The following is a 21,325-nucleotide window of genomic DNA, read 5'->3' on the forward strand; positions in this document are numbered from 1 at the left end:
GTTTTGACTAGAGAAGCCCTGCAAGGATGACTTCTTCCCTTGGGTTGGTGGGACCAATCAACCCCAAAGTGAACTCGTTTGGACATCCTCTTGGAGCTGGTTGTACTTCCACTGCTGCTGCTGGAACCGAAGTGCCAGGGAGAGGAACACCAAACTGAGTGGATCGCTTTTAAGTCAGACCCGAGTGCCAGGAAGATCCTCCGGACTTCCTGAAGCAGGACTGACCAAGCCTGAGCCACCTCAACAGAGTGCTGGTACCCAGATGTGAGGAAAGTCTGAAGTGGTATCCGAGAACTGCTGTGTTGCTATTTGCTGTCAGACGCGAGCAGCTGAAACTGCAAAGTGCTGCTGAATTGAAGTTTGCCCATTGCTCCCGCTGACCTTACCATTGCAGTGCATATCATCGAGAGTCTTGCTGTCCACAATGTAATCACCAGTGATGGGAATGAGTATCTGAGTGTCATCCGCGTAGTTGGCATAGGTGACACCCAGATAGTCAAGGTCGTCAAAAAGTGGCTTGGGGAATACTTTGTAGAGAGCAGGAGACATGCACGATCCTTAGGGAACCCCACAGGTAACTGGGGTAGGAGTAGCAGAGGCTGACGGTGCAAAGACCCTCATGGATCTGTTATTGAGGAAGGACTCAATCCAAGCATTAGCTTGGTCAGAGAAGTGTTTTAGTTTGGTCAGAGAAGTGTGTGGCTGATGAGAGATGTTTACATTAGATTTTGTGGTTCACCAGATCAAATGCTGCTGATAGGTCAAGTAAGAGAAGCAAGGCCAGTTTGCCCTTGTCTTTCAAAGTCTGGGTTTGAATCTTGAGGTCGATAAGAGCAGTTTCAGTTCCATGTCTAGGACTGAATACTGATTGTCTCAGATCTAGTAGATTGTTGGATTCAAGGTATTGCTGTATCTGCAGGTAGGCAGCTTGGTTGAGTATTTTTTATCAGAAATGGAACCGTCGTGATAGGTCTGTAGTTAGCTGGGTTGTTTGGGTCTAAGGAGGGGTTTTTTAAGAGCGGGAGTACCCAGCTGTCTTTCAGGTTGTTGGGTACTATGCTGGATTTGAAAGACACAGTAATAACTGAAGTGATGAAGGGGGCCAATTCTTTTGCGTCCTCCTTAATAAGAGCGGCGGGACATGCGTCTCCCTGACAATTTGAAGGTTTGAGTTTCAGGATGATCGGTTCAACCTCTTTGATGGAGAGTAGTGTGAAATTAAATTGGGGCTGTGCGTTCCTGGTCGGGGTAGGTGGGTTCAGGGTGGGGTCAACATTAGTAATAAGACATTTCTTAATTTCTATTTTGTTTTGGAGCATGTTGATTTTGTCTTGGAGTGCATTCTGAATATTGGTGCACCATCGGCCGTCTTTGATGCAGGTATCAGGGAGTGGGGCAGGAGATTCTAACTCTTTCAAGATGTTAAGGAGTTCCTTGGTATTGGACTCGGCTTTGGAAATGTGGTCGTTGTAGTTATCTTTTTTGCTTGAATGATGGCTATCTCTTAGTTAAAGGAGGCTGCAGTGAGGTTGTCCTTATTTACCAAAGAAGGGGTGCTCTTCCATAATGCCTCAGAGGATCTTTTGATTTTCCTAAGAGCCTTACGGTGTGGAGTGTACCAGTTGTTGAGGTGGGCGCGCGGTTTGGATTTACGTAGTTTCAGCGGCGCTAGTGTGTTGATAGCCTTGAGAATGGTGTGATTGTACAAATCGACTAAGGCTGTGGGGCCTGAGGTGGTCGTAGTGGTATTATTGATTGGTTGAAGTAATGGAATGAGTTTCTCTATGGTTAGATTACGTTTGTTCTTAGTCATCATGACTGGTGCTTGAGTTTGTGATGTGGATGTTGCAGATTCTTTGATATTGAGCAAGATGAGATGGTGGTCAGTCCAAACGCATGGAGTATTAGAAATGATGTCAATATTGAAATTTCGGTCAGCTATCCAATCTAGGATTCTGCCTTTATTATGAGTGGGTTCATATATGCGGTGAGTGAACCCTAGTTCAATCATTGTGTCCTTGAGAGCGCAAGCTTTCTGGTCTTTGGGGTCATGTAGGCCTAGATTAAAATCTCCCAGGATGATGACTTGCGAGAAATGTTTAGTATTAGTAGATAGCAGTTGTGAAATATAATTTTCAAAAGTGGTGGTAGGACCTGGTGGGCGATAAACAAGAAGGATTGTGATAGTAAGGTGGGTGAAGTGAGTAGTTTGACAGATAGAAGTTCTGCTGACGACAGGGGTAGATTATTGACATTTCTCAAACCTAGTGATGTTTTGTATATAAATGCAATGCATCCTCCTTTGGAGATGTTGGCATCTCTATCTGTTCGGATGATAGAGTAGTTGTCCAGAATGGCAAGGGCAAAAGAAGGACCCGATGCTGTGTGAAGCCAAGTCTCAGTAATAGCAAGTAAATCCAGGTTGTGTAATGTTATAAGGGCCGCAATATCTAATGCGTGTGCCGTTAAGGATCTGGCATTGATGAGGGCAGCTTTTATTGGAGGTGAAGTATTATTCTGTTTACCATTGGGTAATCCCTGACTAAGTTCAGATGCATGTGAGGCAGTTGGGCTCACTATGATGGTTACTGCGGTAGAGTCATGGATGATAGGGGCGAAGTGTTACCCTAAAAATCTAGAGCTGAGTCTGTGGTTTCTATATAGTGTAGAGCATGGCAAGGTGGATAATGAAGTCAGTGTGGATACGTGGTGTGGTCAGTCGTTAGTAATACAGGAATGGTCGTTAGCATGTGTGGGTGTTGTGCTGTTGAGAGGAGAGGCTTTAATCAAATACAAAGCTTTGGGTTTGGTGTGTAATCCTGGTGGTATAGCTTTATAGCGTTGCCCCTCACAAGCCTCCCTGTAACAAGGGGGTTGTCCTACCCTCTATGAATTTAAGGGGTGTACAAGGTGAATTCAGTATACACTGGTTTTAGACCCTTTTGGGAGCCCATACAATTTGGGCAACCGTTGTTGAAAAGCCTCACAGCTTGTTGCCTTTCAAGCAAATCTTATTTTTACAAACTTTTCTAAAAACATTGTGCAAGACTTTTACTCACCTGCAAAGAAGATCTTCAGCTCCCCTAGACTTTGTTCAATTAACATTGACTGTCCTGGCTCCTTGAGAGACTCTTCTTACCTTTGACAGTGTGCATTTACCTTCCCCCCAGGAAAGGGTTAGGTTTGCTTGACATTGGAAGGTTTAAAGTCTACTTACCTGTTTATGAATTATTTGTTAACCTTTGTTTTATTCCCGTATCTAACCTTTGCACCAAACTCTGTATTGCTCTAAATGCACCACTGATTTATCAATATCCACCGTGTCCTAGCTATTTATGTCACCTGAGGGTGTAGGAAGTGTCTGTGTGCCACCCCCAATGGGTATCATCTGATTAAGAGAAACTAAGAGTGTGTTTTGAAGTGTATTATAATTGTTAGATGCTTTGCTCCCTTCTGAAGAAGTCTTATATAACTGTTAAATAAATTAATAAGTGTTTAATCAAGAAACCTTGGGTGCAAGTGTTTATTTGAATAACAGGCACTGTGAAACTCTGTGTTACAACCCTACTGCTCACATTGACCCCTCTTAAGATACGCCTGGCTGCTCAGCCTCACTACCAACCTGGGTAGTACAGACCTATACCAAAGGTTGGGTTCCTATTGCCAGGAGACCAAGGTTGCTGTAGTCTTCCAAAGGATAATGCACACAATCTTGCCTAACACTCTCCTTCGAAAGATACTGGGCCTCATTACGAGGCTGGCAGTAGCTGTGTCTATAGTACAGGCACGACTGCCGCTGTTATTCATTTTTTCCCGGCGCCCAGAAAAGGGAAGATACCGGGTCATTACGACCTTGCCGGACCCAGTAATTGCCTTTTTCTGGGCGCCGGAAAAAATTCTTCCCCATTCCCATTTGAGCCTTATAGGGTTCAATGGGAATGGGGAAGGTGGTAGCACCGGTACCGTCAATAATGGTACCCGTACTACAGTCCTGTTCTGCTTGCGGGTGCCGGTACGGCCACCAGGCCAGACAATTGGAATCTTCTACTCACAAAACAGAGTGTCGCAAGATATGGCCAAATTCCCGCTGACCAGGTCTTGTGCCGATTTTGTCATCTAGTGGGTTCTTGTGAAACTCTGAGACATTGGGCCTCGTTACGAGTCTGCCGGTCTGGAATTAAGGGTGTCGGTAGCAAGATACTGGCACCCATTCCAGACCGGCAGACTACACTGTGCCTGCCAGCCTCTGCGCCCGGCAGGGTCTTACCTGACGGGCACAACGGCTCCGGTAGGCACAGTTTTCACAGAAGCACCGGCACCGTTAGCAACCGTGCCGGTGCTTCCATCTCCCACTCCCATAGAGTCCCTTTGGACTCTATGGGAATGAGGACTTACGATTTCTGCCGCCTGATCTTGTAATGTTCCAGTTGCACCAGGATCTCAGGCGGCGAAAACAGTGTTATGGGATTACCGCCAACCTCGTAATGAGGCCCATTGTTTGATTGATTGTAAGACTTTGCAGGGTAGGAAAATGTTATATTTTGTGAGGTCGTTTACCTCGAAACTCTTTTGCGGATGTAGAACGATTTTGGCACACTATCTTACAATATAGTGCTGGAGGGGTTACCTAGTATCCCCTATGTCTAGAAACACATGTAGCAGTCAAATGCTACACTTTCCTATCGAAATGCCTGGTGGTAGTGGTTTTGCAACGAACTACCATGATTTTTCCCGACCGCGAACACCGGTTGCTAAAAATCACGGGAGCCATATTTTTCAAGATGGCGTCTCAGCCCCCTTTCTTTAAACAGGTCCCAGGCTTCTTTTTTTCGCCATTTCTTTTTCAAAAGGTCCTTCTCGAGTTTGTCTCTGCGCACCAAACCAGGTTTGGTCCCTTTGTTGCTACGCCTTTGGCGGGCTGAGGACTGAAGACCGCCTCTGGCGCCTGAGTGTCTGCGGTGGGCAGGAAGTTAGGGATGTGCCCGACACTCCCTGTGCTTAGTCTCCTAGGAGACCCAAATGCACTCTGGTGTGATTGCCTGGCTGACTGTCCGGTAAGGACAGCCACGCTGCTGGGTGAATGGCTGCTAGGCTGGAATGAATGGGAGAAAACTGTTTAAAAGGCGAGTCTCTTGGCTTGGAAGGTAGAGTCGACCACTGGAACGAAAGAACCGAAGACGAGCTGGAAGAGGACGGCTGCTGCAACTCTTGGACCGTTGCTTTGCCAGGTGAAGCCCTGCTGCAGGTCCGAATCGCTAAGTTGATCTCGACAGAGAAGCACTTTAAGGACGACTTCTCCCTTTGATTTGATGGGACCAATCAACTCGTACGTCACCTGGATACCATTCTCAGAGCTGGTTGTATTTTCCTCAGAGTCCTGCAGGAAACCGAATAGCCATGGAGAAGGACACCAGTTTGTGTGCTTCACTACAGCTACCAGAATCGAATTTTTGCTTCCCAGACAACCTCCCTCTTGTCCCCATGACTGAGGCTCAGGAACAGCGAGATCTGCAGGAACTGCCAGGAACAGAAGTCTTCAGCTGCATCTTTTCCTTCAAAATAAGGTACTGTGAAAACCTGACAGAGAATTTACCTCTCACTGCGAAAGTGCGTGAAACTTGGCAACTTGCAGGCCTAGTCAGCATGTGACCCGAAATATGAATCTTTCTTCTATGAACTACTTCTGGGAACCGTGGCAAAGACTTTTCCGTTTAACTACCAGAACCGTTTTTACCTATTGCATTGAATCAACTCGTCTGGTGAACTCAAATTATTTGCACTGTTTAAGAGTAACTGTAATGTTTGTTTTAGTAACTTATGCCTTTTTGCTCCTACTTCAAATGCTCTGTATGCCATTTTGCTCCTCCTTCGAAGTAGTTTAAATGTCACAGAACCGGATAGTGTGAAGTACTGTAGTATATTTATGTGTGATATTGATTGCCTCCTTTTAGTGAATGTTTTCTAACTGACTGTGTAATAAATTAATAAGTGTTTTACCAAGAAACCTTGACTATAAGTGTCTATCTGAATGCATGTTATTGTAGACCTCTGTGAAACACCTTTACAGCTCACATTCCCTCTTGAGATAAGCCTGGCTACTCAACTCGCTACCAAAAAAAGTGTGGTACAGACTTATACCAAAGGTTGGTTTTGCTTACACCTGTAGTCATAGTTGTGTGTAGTGGTCCCAGAGGGTACTGCATGCAAACTTTGCCTAAAAGGCACGGTGGACAACTTCTGTACTTATTGCTGTAATGGGTTTTATAAAATCTCTTGAATTGGCAGCAACTACTCCTTTTTTAAATGAAATGTAAGATTAACATTAATTATGTTTTTAGTGTATCGGATGTCATTGGTCTACCTTGATTGTTGTTTATGGAATGAAATACGTATTTGTTCTGATTTTAAGGTATATTAGAATTCTGTTCACAAAATGAACTGTTTATATATTTTGATTTTACAGATGCATTATGAGAGGATATGTACTTATATGTTCTAATTTTTGACTTTGAATGGAATTTAGATTGTAATCATTGTATTTTTTATTAAAGGTTGAATGAATGTAACCATATAATAATGAATACAAATAAAATAAAAAAAACATACAGGGTCAGGCAGTGGACCTCATTGCATGGTTTAGAATGACATTTTTGCAGTTTAGTTTTTAGACATTTGATGTCTTAGGGGAGAGCCGAAAATGTTATGTTACGCATTGCATAATACCAGGAAGTTGACACTCATGTTGTTGTCTTGGTGCAGGACGAGCTCCCGGGACTTTTCTCATTCAGTTTCTGAGCGGTTGAAAGAAATGCAGGATATATTTTGCCAACACACACCTTGTGACGGAGACCAAAACACCTACTCTAAAGGTTAGTCTTACGTGTTAATGTATGTATTTATAATCCACGGTATATGTGTTTAGGTGCCTCTAGTATGAGTTTTCAGGGGTTTATTTTCTCTTTACTTTGCAGTATAGTATCCTGACAGGTAAACAACTACATTGTATGTTATTGGATGCTGGGCAGTTGAATGCTGATGGGACTTTGTGACTTAGCTGGTTATACTTCAGTTGCCTTGGGAGTGAGTCTTCATTAAGCCTGACCTGTAGCCTTTATTTTTCGATACAAAAGTAGCTGAATAAGAAGATGGCAGTGTAACAGGAGTGGGAAAAGATCTTCTAGTCAGTTGTTCCATGGGAGCTGCACTAGACCCAGCAATGTCTGCCGTATTTCCATCCACCATCCACAATATGGGTACTACCAATATGCAAATGGAAAGTTCTCATCTGGTATGGTAGAGAAAGTTATAACACGACTGTGGATTCTGCTGTGTGGGAACCATGCCAGAGAACATGTTTGTAGGCCTGGTTTTTTCTTGGTAGAGACACTCACATACACGTTTTGCAAATGTCTACTATGTTGGTGGTAGGGAGGTTTTTAAGCAGCTTTTGTGGGAAATGTATAATCGCCTTGCCTAATGGCAGAGCAACTAATACAATAAAAGGGAATTAAAAATCCCCCTAAATTTACGCAGACATGGCAGAGCAGTCTGGGGAGGAGGGCTGGTAGGGATGATCATTTTGTCAAAACAGTTAACCAAGGAAAACACCCAATGCTGGACTGCTGTAAAATATACACTTTCTTTTAAGTAACACATGTTATAGCTAGCAGATTAAAATGAAATACTTTAGGAACACATTAAACACACAATGGAACCAGTGTGTGTTTAAAAACAGTAAGGGCCAATGAAAACATTGTCCCCCTCAACCATTAACATGTAAGCCCCCTACCCACTGATTGACACTGTCCATATAGTGCATGGCTGGGGAGGAGAGACTAGATAAACTCTTGCATCAACAAAATCATTAACAGGACCCTAGTCCTGCAAACTTTCCATTCAATATAGAGCTAGAAGAACTAGAAAAGGTTTTACGCTTTAAATCCCAAACCCCAAAAGAAAAGATGAGATCATACTTAAGAGTACTAGCCTCCAGGATTCATTGCATGCCTAGAAAAGGCAGACATAGGGCCTCATTATAAGTAGCAACAAGTGACACATAAGGCCTGATTCACAGAAGCGTTGTATAATGGCGCAACCCCATCGGAAAACGCTCTGTGAATCAAGCCCATAGTGGCAAGGCCTTTCAGCAACATAATTGTAAGGCAGGACCTTAACATAGCAGATAAAATGCAGAGCACCACACAAAGCTAGGGTAAATCAGACTTAGAGGCTCATTACGAGTTTGCTGGTCCGTAAATAAGGTGCCTGTCGTGTACCAGCGTCTTTCCGGACTGGCTAACTCCAAGTCTGCCGGTAGGGGTTGTGATATACCGTCAGCCTGACCTGTCGGCAGCTCAGGCCCTTACCAGCAGACAATTGCCGCAATCAGCGGCACTAGTATTACTGGTGCTGGTGATTGCAGCATCCTCATCCCATGGAGTCCTAGTGGACTCCATGGGAATGGGGAATTACCAGCCTCTCTGCCGCCTGTAATATCCCGGTAGCACTGGGATATCAGGCGGCGTAGACAGTACTGTAGTTGCCCTGTATCCCACCGGAATCACCGGCTGGATACTGGGGAGCGTATAATAAACTCCATGGAAATGGGGAGTTACCAGCTTCTCTGCCGCCCGTAATATCCCAGTAATACTGGGATATCAGGCGGCATAGACGGTACTGTAGTTGCCCGGTATCCCACCAGAATCTTCGGCAGAATACTGGGAAACTTATAATGAGCCCCTTAAAGTGCCAATTACAAGGATACACTACATTCTTAGGGCAGACACTGATACATACTGGTAGTACCACAAGTGAAACAGAGTAACAAGACATTGGGCCTCATTAGAAGTTTGGCGGTAGCCTTGCGGTTAAAACCGGCAGGCTGCCGCCAAACTTCCCAACATTTCTGGCGCCCACGAATGGGCAATTACCGGGTCATTATGGCCCTGCCGGACCCGGTAATTGCCCTTTCGTGGGCACCGGAACGGAATTCTCCCCATTCCCTATGAGCCCCATAGGGCTCAATGGGAATGGGGAGGTCGAATGCACCGGCACCATCATAAACGGTGCCGTTGCATCCGACATGCTGTGTTCGTGGGTGCCTTTCGGCCAATGCACCCGCAAGCACAACTCGTAGTTTGCCGGTCCGGGAACTACGGTACCGGCAAGCTTACCGGCACCGTAGTTCGCAGACCGGCAAACTTTTAATGAGGCCCATTTCCCAATACAAGAATGTAATTCAGGACTTTAAAAAGGCAGAGAAAATCAGGAGTACCAGGTAAAAAATTTCTTTTTTGGACCTAAACTGCAGGAACTCACTGGGAATCGAGGAAAAAGGCCAATGTCAAGTTAAGTACCTGTTAAAGTGACTTTCAGCAGCATTTAACTTACGTTTTTAAGGTTCCCCAAGGAATAAAGGACACATTTGGGCCTCATCACAAATTGGGCGGTAATCTGGCACAATTTTTGCTGAGTGGAAATCGCGTTACCTCCGGGTCGTGCAGCAGTATTAGCGCTGCATCACAACTTGGCGTGAACATTTGCCCCACTCCAGCGGTAACCCTATTACCGCCTGGCAGAAACATTGCTGAAATGAGGGCACTGCCGAACATTAGAACCAGAGTTAATTCCACGACACAGGGACCAGCCAGTATGGCCAGATCTGAACCTAAAAAGGCAGCAAGAGACTAAAATGGCAGAAATTCCTTCAGCAAGTAGGTAAACCTGCTTCTCATTAAAATTCCAGCAAAGTTGAGTGTAAGGACAGGGTTTCATCTAGATGTACCCACACTCTAAGCCCCTGTGAGTGTGAGTGTGAGTGTTAGTACATCTAGAGGAAACCATGTCCTTAAATCCCCCTGCTTGATTTTTTTTTTCAAATGAGTTCATTTTTTAACAAGGCAGGAAAACAATACATTCACTTAATGTCTACATTTAGAGTGCAAGAATGTACGAGAGCGTCACTCCCCCTGCCCCCGCTCTCCCCGAGTTCATCCCCTCTTTATGTCCCCTCTCCTTGGTCCTGTTCCTGTGGAGTGGGCCAGCTCTCTAAGAACCTCCTGTCCTTCTGGGGTTTATATGTTAGCGCTGCAAAGTCTCGGTCGAACTCAAGGACCGGGTTCCAAATGTTCCGGGAGCGGTGGAGGAGCCCCGCTCTAGCCGCTGTCACTTTTTCTGCGATGAGTACATCCCAAAGATTCACCCACCAAAGGGGCAGGAGTGGGCCCTCCTCCGATTTCCATGTGCGGGCCACCACGATTCTACCCGCCAGCAGACATTGGGATAGTAGCTTGGCTTTAGGGCCTGTGCGTTGATCAATCCCGGGGACAGGGGCGCCCAGGAGGGTAGGTTCGGGCTCTAGTGGAGGATTAATGTGGGTAATTTCTGCAATGGCCACCAGGCATTCCTTCCAGAAACTTTGGGCTTTGGGCACACGTCCACCACATGTGGAAAAAGGATCCTACTTGGCCACATTGTCTCCAGTAGGCTGGGTCCACGGTATGGTTCATGGGTTGCAGTCTTAGAGGGGGGTAGTACCAGCGCAGGAGGATTTTGTAAGCACATTCTCTATTCGTGACACAAGCGGATGCCGATTGGGTGCGGGTCCAAATGTCCACCCAGGCGTGGTCTTCTATGGGATGTCCCAGGTCTGCCTCCCATTGTGCCATGGACCGAGACTTGGAGGTTAGAAAGTCTTTTTGGAGAAGTTTGTATAATGCAGAAATCTTACCTCAGGTTCGTAGGTCCTTGAGGGTTAGTTCTATGGGGGTGGGAGGGCGAGTTGCCGCTTGGCGAGTTTGTGGGTGGGTGCACCAATGGCGCAGTTGGAGGTACGTGAACCTATCCCTTTCTTGGAGGTGAAAGGTCTCTTTGCATTGTTCGAAAGAAAGTGGTTGTCCTCCTTCGAAGAGTTGCCCCACAGTCTCCAATCCTCCCGCAATCTAGTTTTTGAAATTGTGGGGCGCTGCTCCAGGATAAAAGGCAGGGATCAGAAAGACCAGCGATGAGGGGTTGAGTCCCTTTGGGATCTTCTTTTGCTTCATCGTTTTGTCCCATATGGCGATAGTATGCTTGGTAGTTAATAGTAGGTCTTGCCATTGCCGTCTCGTCGCCGGTGGGATGTGGGGGAGGAATCGTAGGGGAAGAGCCAAGCGCGATGTCCACCCACTTGGGGCGATTGGTGATCGTTTGCCATGCCTTGGTGCATGCGAGTTGGGCTGCTATCTGGTATTTCTGTAGGTCTGGAACCCCCAGACCACCAAGTTTTGCATTCCCCATCATCGTATCTCTCGGGATCCTGGCCTTCCTCCCCCTCCAGATGAATTGCAGCATTTTCCTCTGCAGATTCTTAAGTGCCGGGGTCGGGATCATCTCCGGGAGAGCAGAGCATGTGTATAAGAATCTTGGGAGTAGGTTCATTTTACACACTGTGATCCTGCCCATCAGGGAGATCTCCTGGGACGCCCAGCGTTTCAGGTCGGCTTCCAATTCTTGGAAGAGCGGAGCAAAGTTCATGCGGTAGTCGTCTGATGGTTTGGCTGTGATACGTACCCCTAGGTAGTTGATGGCCTTCGTTTCCCATTGGATCGGACACATTGGGATCAAGTCTTCTCGCTCACTCGCTGAGATCCCTATGCCCAGTGCCGCTGATTTGTTGAAGTTTATGGTTAATCCTGTGACCCTCCCATAGCTGTTTAGTTCTGCCAAAGCGTGAGTCAGGGAGCTGCGGGGGTCGGTGATGGTTAGGAGGACATTGTCCACGTAAAGGGCCAGTTTATGATGTGAGGGGCCCACCTGGAGACCCTTAACTAGGAAGTTCATCCTCATCCTTTGAGCGAAGGGCTCCATGATCAAGGCGAATAGTAGTGGGGATAGTGGGCATCCTTGTCTGGTTCCGCAGGTCAGTGTGATGGGTGCCGAGAGATTGCCATTGATTCTGAGTAGGGTCGTGGACGCTTTGTAGTTAGCTAGGATCATGGTGCGGAATTCCAGCCCAAATCCAAAAGACTCCAAGGTAAGTTCCGTTAATGTTAATGTTAATGTTAAAGGACATTTGTACCGCGCACTATCACCACCGGAGTGGTCCTCTGGCGCTCTGGCGGCTCTGAAAGAGGGAGGGCGGGTGAGTTCGTGGGTGGAGGCTGGAAAAGTGCAAGAGAGCACTGATGTACTGTTGGCAGCCTCAGCCCGGTGGGTCCGTCGGCTGGGCCTGGGGTGTATGCGGCCGGTAGTCGTTGTGTACTGATGTGCAAGTCTATGTGCGTTTATTGTTTTGTTGTTGCAGTGTAGTGAGGTTTATGCGGTTTGTTGTGCTGGAGGTTTGTGGTTGTGTTTGGTTTGGAGTTTGAGAGCTGTATGCAGAGGAATAAATGTCCAATCCACTTTGTCAAATGCCTTAGTTGCGTCTAGTGCCATGAGCAGAATCCCCTGTGGGTCACGGGAAGCCAGGTCCACCAGGTTTAGGGCTCTACGGATGTTATCAGCCATGGATCGGTTCTTCAGGAAGCCAGTTTGGTCAGCTTGGATTATGTCTGGGAGGATGTGGGCTAAGCGAATTGCCAGGATCTTAGAGTAGATGTTGGCGTCTATGTTGAGAAGAGTGATAGGTCTGTATGAGGCTTGGCATCTCAGATCCCCCCGGGTTTGGGGAGAAGTATAGTGATTGACTCTTGCATGGAGGGGGTTAGAACGCCGGTTTCTCTGAAGGAGTTAAACAGTTGTGCCAGTGGGGTGAGTAGCTGGTGCTTGAAAACCCTGTAGAACCTAGTTGTGTAGCCATCCGGGCCCGGTGCCCGGGATTTAAGTGATTTTATGGCTTCATCTACCTCTTCATTGGAGATTGGTGCGTCCAGGAGATCTCGGGCGGAGTCCGGGATTCGGGGGAGAGCAGCATTGCGTAAGTATTCCCTTTGTTCGTTCACGTCTCGTGGCGGGCGGTCATTACCCGTTTCAGATGTTCCGCTGCCAGGCGTTGTTTGTCTTGTTCTGCGTATTGGGTTTGGTCTTGTGCGTCTCAGAGTCCAATAATCGTGTTGTTTTGTTTTGCTTTGGCCAATTTGGCTACCGATAATTTGTTCGCTTTATTATTTTTGGCGTAACAGAATTGCTTGGCCTTTGCCATTTGGTGTGCTGTGTGTTCTGTGTAGTGCGCTTCGATCTTTTTCTGTGCTGTGCGAATGGCTCGTTGGGTTCTTGGGGACCAGCCTTTTTCTTTATAAGTTTGCTCTGCTCTCCGGAGGTCGTCTTCGAGGACTAGGCGGGTTTGGCGTCTGGCTTTGTGGAAGGCTACTCCCTGTGCTATTAATTCCCCTGTACGACCGCTTTCATGGCATCCCATGTATTGGCGGGCGAGGTGTCTGCTGTAGGGTTTTCCCGGAACAAGTTCTTGATTGTTGTTGCAATCGCGTCCCTAAGTGGCATTTCGTTAAGGATTGGGTCATAAAGCGTCCATCTACGTTGGGCCGGGTGGGGGGGGGTCTTGAATCCGGATTTCCAAGGACACTGGGCCATGGTCCGATAGGATCTGTGAGCCTATGTTAACGTCATTAGTGAATGAGAGAATCTGGGGGGAAACCAGAAGGAGGTCGATCCTAGAGAAAGTTCTATGGATGTGGGAGTAGAATGAAAAGTCTTTTTTAGAGGGGTGGAGAACCCTCCATGCATCTACCACCTCCAGTGTTCTGAATAATTGTAGAAGTGCTAAAGCTGAGGTGAAGTCTCCGGCTGATGGAGGGTGAGATTTATCCTTTGTGGGGTCAGGGACTTCGTTGAAGTCGCCGCTGATGATGACTTGGCCCTCTAGGAAGGAGGGGAGGGTAGCACATAGGGCCTTGTAGAAGGCGGTTTGAGCCGAGTTAGGAGCGCAAATTGACACAATGGAGTATAACTCCCCAAGTAGAAGGCATTTCACTGCAACAAAGCGGCCCTGGGGGCAGGGTTTTGTGTCCAGAATCTGGGGGTCCACCCCTTTCCTGAAGAGAATCGCAGTGCCCCCTTTCTTGGAGTCTCCAGATGCGCCAAATTGTTTCAGGAAGAGGCGGGAGCGTAAGCGCCCAAAGTCAGCTGGTAATAGATGTGTTGCCTGCAGCATGGCCACCGCAGCATTTTCGTCTTGAAGTTTCTGCAATATTGACTTGCGTTTAGCTGGGGAGTTTAGTCCTCTGACATTCAGTGAGACGAATTTCAGGGTGGAGTGGTCTGGGATGCAGGCAGGGGATATCGCTGAGTTTGGGAAGGGAGCGGGAGGTAAAGCCTTGTCAGCCGGCATCTCGTATGTACGATGGCTGCGTATTCTCCTGCCATTTAAGTTTTTGCTCCGGCCTCCAACAGGGTGGCAGAGGGGGGGGGGGCAGGAGTGTCGGTCCAGCACCCCCCTTGGCCAACGTGGCCCAGTAACTGTTTGTAGCCAACATGGCCAAAATTATCGGTATCGCCTTCCAAGGAATTAGGTGGATTGTTCCTCGGAAGCGGCCACGTGCCGTGGGGTAGGGCCCGTCACCCCGACTGACGGGGCATTCCTTTACTTATTCTGGGTGATGGGGTTCCTCTGGTTGGCGCTATTTCTTTCGTCTGAACCTCGGGACTCTGGACCAGGAGCTTGGCTTAGCTATGGGTGACCCTGGTAGGTCTGAGTCGGTAGCTTTCTCAGGATTCATGGGTGACCAAGCTTCAGGGGATGTCGCCTTCATGATCATCTCGGCATCTTCCAAGTGGCTAATCCTTCTCTGGGTGCCTTTGTAGGAGAACTGAAGAGCCATTGGGAAGAGCCATCGATAGCAGATTTGTTGGTCTTTTAGAAAGACAGCCAGGGGTCGGGGCGCTCGTCTTTTCTGGAGGGTGAGCATAGATAAATCTTGGTAAATTTGGATGGGGGAGCCCTGAAAGGTTATTTCCTCACGAGTGCGGCTGATTGCTGAGATGGCTTCTTTCGTCGTGAAGAAATGTACTCAGGTGATGACATCTGGTGGAGGATCTGACTCCACTCCGCGGAGAGGACGCATCCTATGTGTGCGATCCAGAAGGAGCTATGACTCTTCTAGGTCAGGGAGAAGGGCTTGGAATAGTTCCCCCACGTATTTCACCAGGTTTTTATCTGGGACTGAGGTCGGGACCCCTCGGATGCGCAGGTTGTTGCGTCGGGCCCTATTTTCCAAATCTTCTTGTTTAAACTCTAATATCTCACATTTATCCTGGAGGAGTTTGATTGAGTGCTGGACTTCTACCAGGGTGGTTGCTTGGTCCTGGGACCGGTCCTCAATTTCCCCTATTCTCTGTTCGACGTCTGTAACCCTCTGGTCAGTGTTTTCCAGTTTGGTGGATAGTTCCAGCATACATTATCTGAATTCAGATTTAATATCAGCCATGAAGGCCTTAATGTCACGTTTTGTTGCTAGGGTACTCAGGGGCTTCCTGAGAGGTGGAACCAGGGGGTTCTTGTTTTTTAGATTTGTCCGTGGACATCTGCATTCTTGCCGACTTTGACCTGTTTAGTCATCTCGCTTCCCTGGTTGCGTCGGGGGCCCCACGGATGATTTCAGTGGTGAGGGGGGTTTGGGGGCTGAGGGGCGCAGGAGGCAGGTAAGGGGTCACAGAGGGTGGGTCGGGGCGCCCCAGGAGATTCTCCCGTGTATTCTGTTGGTGGGTCGTAGTTGGTCTCTGGCTTCCCACACTTAGTTGCCACTGAAGATTCACCAGTGGTGCCGCTGCAAAGTAAGGTGGAGTAGGGTGGAGATCCCGGCGAAATGGTAGGGGGGGTGCTTCCCCGGCGCTGGCGTTCTCCTAGGCCAATGGGGGTTGCTGCGGACCGTTGGGCGTGGGGGCCACCGCTGCCTGTGGCGGTTCTTCGTGGGGGGGCTCATAGGTGGTGCGATGCAGTAGCTGCCCCCAACCCCCGGTCTAGCTCCCCTCCTGGATTGCACAGGGTGGGGGGGTACCGTCTGGAGCTGAAGCGGGTGTCACGCGGCTCTTCCCCGGCCTTCTGGGTTGTAGCTGCATTGTTGCTGGGGCCGGGCCGCAGGGTCACGCGTGGGAAGATTACTCCCCCGGCTGTTGGTTCACTGGTGTCTGCATGCTGGGGCTGAGGGACGCAGGCCGGGCTGCACGAGCCGCGATGGGCGGTTAGCTGCTAAATCCGCCGTGGCTCACAGGGTTAAAGCGGGGGGGGGTTGCTGAGGAGCGCTGAGTGTGAGGGCCATCGCTACTTGTGGTAGTTCTTCCTGGGGGGGGCTCAGAAATGGAGCATTGCGGTAGCGGCCTCCACCCCCTGGCTCACCTCCTCTCCTGGCTGGCACTCGTGTGAAGGCCGCAGGCGGGGCCCATCAGAGCCCGAAGCGGGTGTCTCCCGGCTCCTCCCCGCCCATCAGGGTTGCAGCTGGATCGTCGCTGGGACCGCGGGCCGGGCCACAGGGTCGCGTGCTGGAGGCTCCCTTCCTCCGGCAGATGGTGCGCCGGTGCCGGCACAGTGTAGCTGGAGAAGAGGGGGCCGAGGCGCAGAGGTAGGGCTGCCTGAGCCACTAAGGGCGGATGGATGGAGGATCCACCACGGCCCGCAGGAACAAGACAGGGAGGGAGCCCCCAATGGGAGGTGTTGTGCGAGGGGGTCCGCAGTGGCGGGGGACCGCAGCAGAGATCTTCAGGGGAGGGAGCTCCTCCTCCCACTCACGCCGTCCCACGGTCTCCTCAGTCCTCCGGGTGCCCGTCCGCCATTTTGGCATGGAACGCGGCTGTGAGGTAACGCTGCATATCTCTGCGGCTGGGACACGGCAGACCCCAGGATTGTAGACACCTCTGCTCCAGGGACTCATGGAGGCCCGGCCATCCCCAGATCCTTCTCTCTCGCGGTGTATTAGCCCCAATTCATCGGGGCAACGGGCTACCCACAGAGGCCATCAAAGTAGCGTCCGCATAGTCGGCGCTCCAGGCCACGCCCCCCCGCTTGATTTTTAAAATATATATATATATTTTTTTTAAATGTGTTTTATTAACTTTTACAGCTTAAAGCTATTAGGCAGAATTGCATGCAGTGCCCTCTGGGACCACCGCACACAATTAGGACTACAGGTATAAGCAAGACCAACCTTTGGTATAAGTCTGTACCACACAGTTTATTGGTAGCGAGCTGAGCAGCCAGTCTTATCTCAAGAGTGAATGTGAGCAGTACAAGTAGTTACACAGAGGACTTTCAATCACAGTGGTTCAAGTAGACACTTATACTCAAGATTTCTTGGTAAAACACTTATAAATTTATTTACACAATCATTTATAAAACATTTCACTAGAAGAATTCAAACCAAACAACAATACAAACAAACCCAACACGCAGTGTAGTTTACAACAATTCCATTAAACACCATTTGTATTTCCATTTTGACACTGCTCCCAGGTCCCACCCTCCATTATGAGCCTATTTGTACTTCGCGTTCAGCATCTGCTACGTGTGGCCGGGTCTCACTATCATCGGATTCCGTCGGGTCCGATATAGATCTGAACAGTTCCGCTATTAATAATTTCCATGCCATCAAGGTACCCACTTCTTCCTCCCCACTCATGCTGCTCGCCTCCTGCCATACTACTGTTTCAGCCTCCGCCCATTTCTGTAACTCCTTCCACCATACCTCCACCCGTGGCTTGTGGCACTTCTTCCATCCCATGGCGATCCTCCGTTTTGCTAACACTATGCCAAGGTTCTCAGTTTCTCAACATGTTTAAGTTTCCGTGGTCTGGGGAACCCTCCCAGCAAGCAGGCCCAGGCCGTATCTATGACAAGCGTGACCCCTTTTGTCGCTAATTTTTGTGCCACTTCACCCCAGAAACATTCTATTACTGGGCATGACCAAAACATGTGTGTCATGTCAGCGTTTTCCATGTTGCACTTAGGGCACGCCTGTCGCCCAGCGTTTCGGAACTTGGATATCCTCAGAGGGGTCATGTATGCTCTATGCGTTATGTACAGCTGTATTTGTTTAAGTCTGGCGTTTCGTGCCACTTTTTTGTGATATCCCAGGGCGCGTTCCCACATCCCATCTCCCATTGGGGCCCCCACCTCCTCCTCCCAATCAAATCTCAAATGTGTCACTTCCTTCCCCACCTTGGTCATCACCATCTCATACAATCTAGAAATCTCATGCCCCCCTTCCGATATGTCATATATTGCCCCCACAGTAGCATCTGGTTCCTCTGCCAACACTGTTTCAGGCCACGTTTTCTGAATTTTCTGAACCATCCTATGGTATGTAACATATTGGCCAGTATGTAATCCCACCTCCTCCTCAAGTTCTTCGAAATCTCTAATGGTCCCCTCTTGCCAGATGTCCCCTAATGTTACCTGCCCCACCAATTCCCAGTAGGTTCTGATAATCACCCTCATCTGCTTGACCCTCCTGCTAAAGCGACCAGCGGTACTTGCGGGGAGCACGGGAATGGGTCCTCCATCATCCGACACGCTCGACGCCACATTTTCCACCCCAACATCATCATCCTAGAGCGCTCCTTCTTATCTGTCTCAGGCAACCATTTCATTTCCCTTAGGTAAAATGGGGTACAAACCCACCCAAACAACCTATGTTCAGGGGTCACTTCGTCGGAGAGCCAATTGGCCACATATTGTAATTGACTTGCTATATAGTAAACCTCAAAATTGGGCAGCTTGATACCCCCCTTTTCGTAGAAGTTCTGCAACTTCCATAGCGCTGCTCTATTCCAGGTACCATTCCATAGGAAGTCCCTGCACACACTATTCAGTTTAGCGAAGAACTTCTTGGGTATCATATGTGGGATATTACTAAAATAATGTAAAAGCCTAGGTAGGACCACCATTTTAAGCATTGCCCCCTGTCCCATCCTAGCTAGGGGCAACTTCTCCCAAAACTTCATGCATTTCCGGATTTTCTCAACAGCTACCTCGGTGTTGTGCTTATGTTCCTCTTCTGCGGTGCGATACACATCAATGCCAAGGTAACAGAAAGAACCAATCACCCATGGTATCTGTAACACCGGCAACCTTTCCTCCGGGGTCCCCTTATAGCTACCTAGCGGGAATATACTAGATTTTTGAGGATTTACCGCTATGCCGGACAACCCCACGTATTTCTCCATCACTTCAAGGATATATTGGAGATTCTCTTCCGGGTATTTCAAGTATAGTAATAAATCATCCGCATATAAGGATATTAGATGCCGCTCCTCCCCAACCTCAATACCTTTCGTATCGTATTGTTGTCTAAGGTATATCGCTAGGGGCTCCAGGGCTAGGATGTAAAGCATCTGGGACCAGGGGCACCCCTGCCTGGTACCTCTACTAAGCTGCCATCTCTCGGATATCACTGATCCCGTTCGAACTCTGGCTAACGGCTCACTGTATAGCATTTTCGCCCACCTGATATAACCCGGCCCTACTCCGTAACCTCCCAGGGTCGCCAGCAGTCATGGCCACTTAACAGAGTCAAAAGCTTTTACTGCGTCTAAATTGCCATTTCGCCTTCATTTCTATCTGCCCATTCGATCACACGGTGGAGTCTCCTATGATTATGGGTTATATTCCTATTCGGGACATAGCACGTTTGATCCGGGTGGATTAATTTACTAATTACTCTCTGCAATCTGTTTACCAGGACAGCCGTCAGTATCTTGCTGTCCTGGTTCAGCATCAACAAAGACCTGTAGGAGCTACAGCTTATTGAAAACATTCTTGATCAATTACAGGGGCGTATGTGGAAGGAAACCCTAAGACTAGCAAGTTCTATGCCTAATGCAATTTTACATCATTAACTAGGTATCTCTTCTCTTTCCGCCAGATACAGCTGGAGGCTTTTGGCCAATTACTTGAAAATGCACTGCCCCCATCTAATTCTCTATATTAAGACCTTTCTCTTATGATCAAAGAAGCCTATCAGGCTTCAATTCTGGCATATGATGGCAAAATGAAAAATCTATTGAAAACAATCGACAAACATTGATGATCTCGCTAAGAGGCCAGTGTATGTTAAAAGAAAACTGTACGAAGCTGACTGGTGTCACACCATAGAAGCGATAAGCACATATACCAGCTATAGAGAAAGCTATCTCTTTATAACCAAAAGAATTCCTTGAATGCAGTACTTAATTTGTTTCCCTTGCGAGAAGGCTCGAGACACATCTCTGAGATTCAAACTCAATCAATTTGCCACTAATGACAGAATTAAACACTGGCATTCTAACAGAGAAGCGAGACCCAATGGCGCCTGTCGATTTTGTTTATGTTCTGTTCAACCAGAAACTTTAAAACATTTAATAATTTTTTGTTAGTATTTCGAGGCACCCAGAGTGTCGATTTTTGGCAAAGCTAATGTCGGAAATACGGTCTTCTCAAGGGATTGGTTAAAGAACAGATGCATGTCGGGCAACAATATCTCATTGGTTTTGTCTTTAACAAGTCTGTTGACTGATATCTCCGACAAGTTAACAGCAAAATTGCAGATACCACTAGTACCAACGCAGGAGACTGCGGGTATATGATAGTAATTGTAGTGTATGTAGCACTATTTGATAATGGTCATGTATCTAACTTTGCACTTTTAATGGATCACCATATTAAGTGGGTGTGTAACATCCATATTTCGATTAGGTGTATTTGTGCAATTGTTATTTTTATTCAGGAGTCGCACTGTTGACATTAGCCTCAGTTTTAGTATTGTTGTATTGATTGAATTTTCACATTTGCTATTTGCACAGGAAGAAGGCGTATAGTGTGGCCCAAATTGTGTCTATAAGCTAAACTTAAATCATTTTATCTGATACATGTTTGTACAATTTTAATATACTAAAATGTAAAAATGTCAAGTTATGTATGTATGTAGTATGAATTGGAACATTGATTAGTTTTGTAAAGTATGAACTATTAACAACGTAAATAAAATAAAAAAAAAAAATTTTAAATCTGAAAATGAATTTCTCTCATTTATAATCTGGTGATGCTTTTCAAAATATCCTTAAAAAAGGAGCAGGGGCGTGGCTAACCATCATGACGTTAAGTTGCTGGAGCGCCGAGCTCCCGGTCAAGATCCTGATAGTGACCGTATTATTGAGGCCATAGTGATCCCGAGGCAGAGGATACACAGGTAACGGTGCACTCGTGTGTGGAGGGCTGGCGGACTACGGGCCCCCTGGGGGGACGAGTAAAACTGAGTAGACGGACACCAGAGCGGTGATGGGACCTCCTTAAGATGGTGGCCACGGCAAGATTGCTGTGAGATATAGATGAAAAAAACACAAGGGGCCCTGGTGCCGGCGGCTGCTCCAGTGTCGGACGGATAGAAATAAGATTGAAGCGCGGAGGCTGTGGGGCCGGGCT

General features: G+C 47.8%; 1 protein-coding gene across 5 annotated transcripts in view; it reads left to right on the top strand.

The window, feature by feature from the left end:
- The window catches only part of RBL2 (RB transcriptional corepressor like 2), a 953,306-nt gene that overhangs the window by 455,964 nt on the left and 476,017 nt on the right, over nucleotides 1–21,325 (top strand). For all 5 annotated transcript variants that reach the window (XM_069639547.1, XM_069639538.1, XM_069639539.1 and 2 more), the window contains exon 10: nucleotides 6,760–6,869. In XM_069639547.1, coding sequence (XP_069495648.1) covers nucleotides 6,760–6,869 — 110 coding nt within the window. The remainder of the gene's footprint in view (nucleotides 1–6,759; nucleotides 6,870–21,325) is intronic.

The sequence above is a fragment of the Ambystoma mexicanum genome, chromosome 1q, assembly GCF_040938575.1.
Source record: "Ambystoma mexicanum isolate Mex_15411 chromosome 1q, UKY_AmexF1_1, whole genome shotgun sequence".
NCBI classification, from domain to species: domain Eukaryota; kingdom Metazoa; phylum Chordata; class Amphibia; order Caudata; family Ambystomatidae; genus Ambystoma; species Ambystoma mexicanum.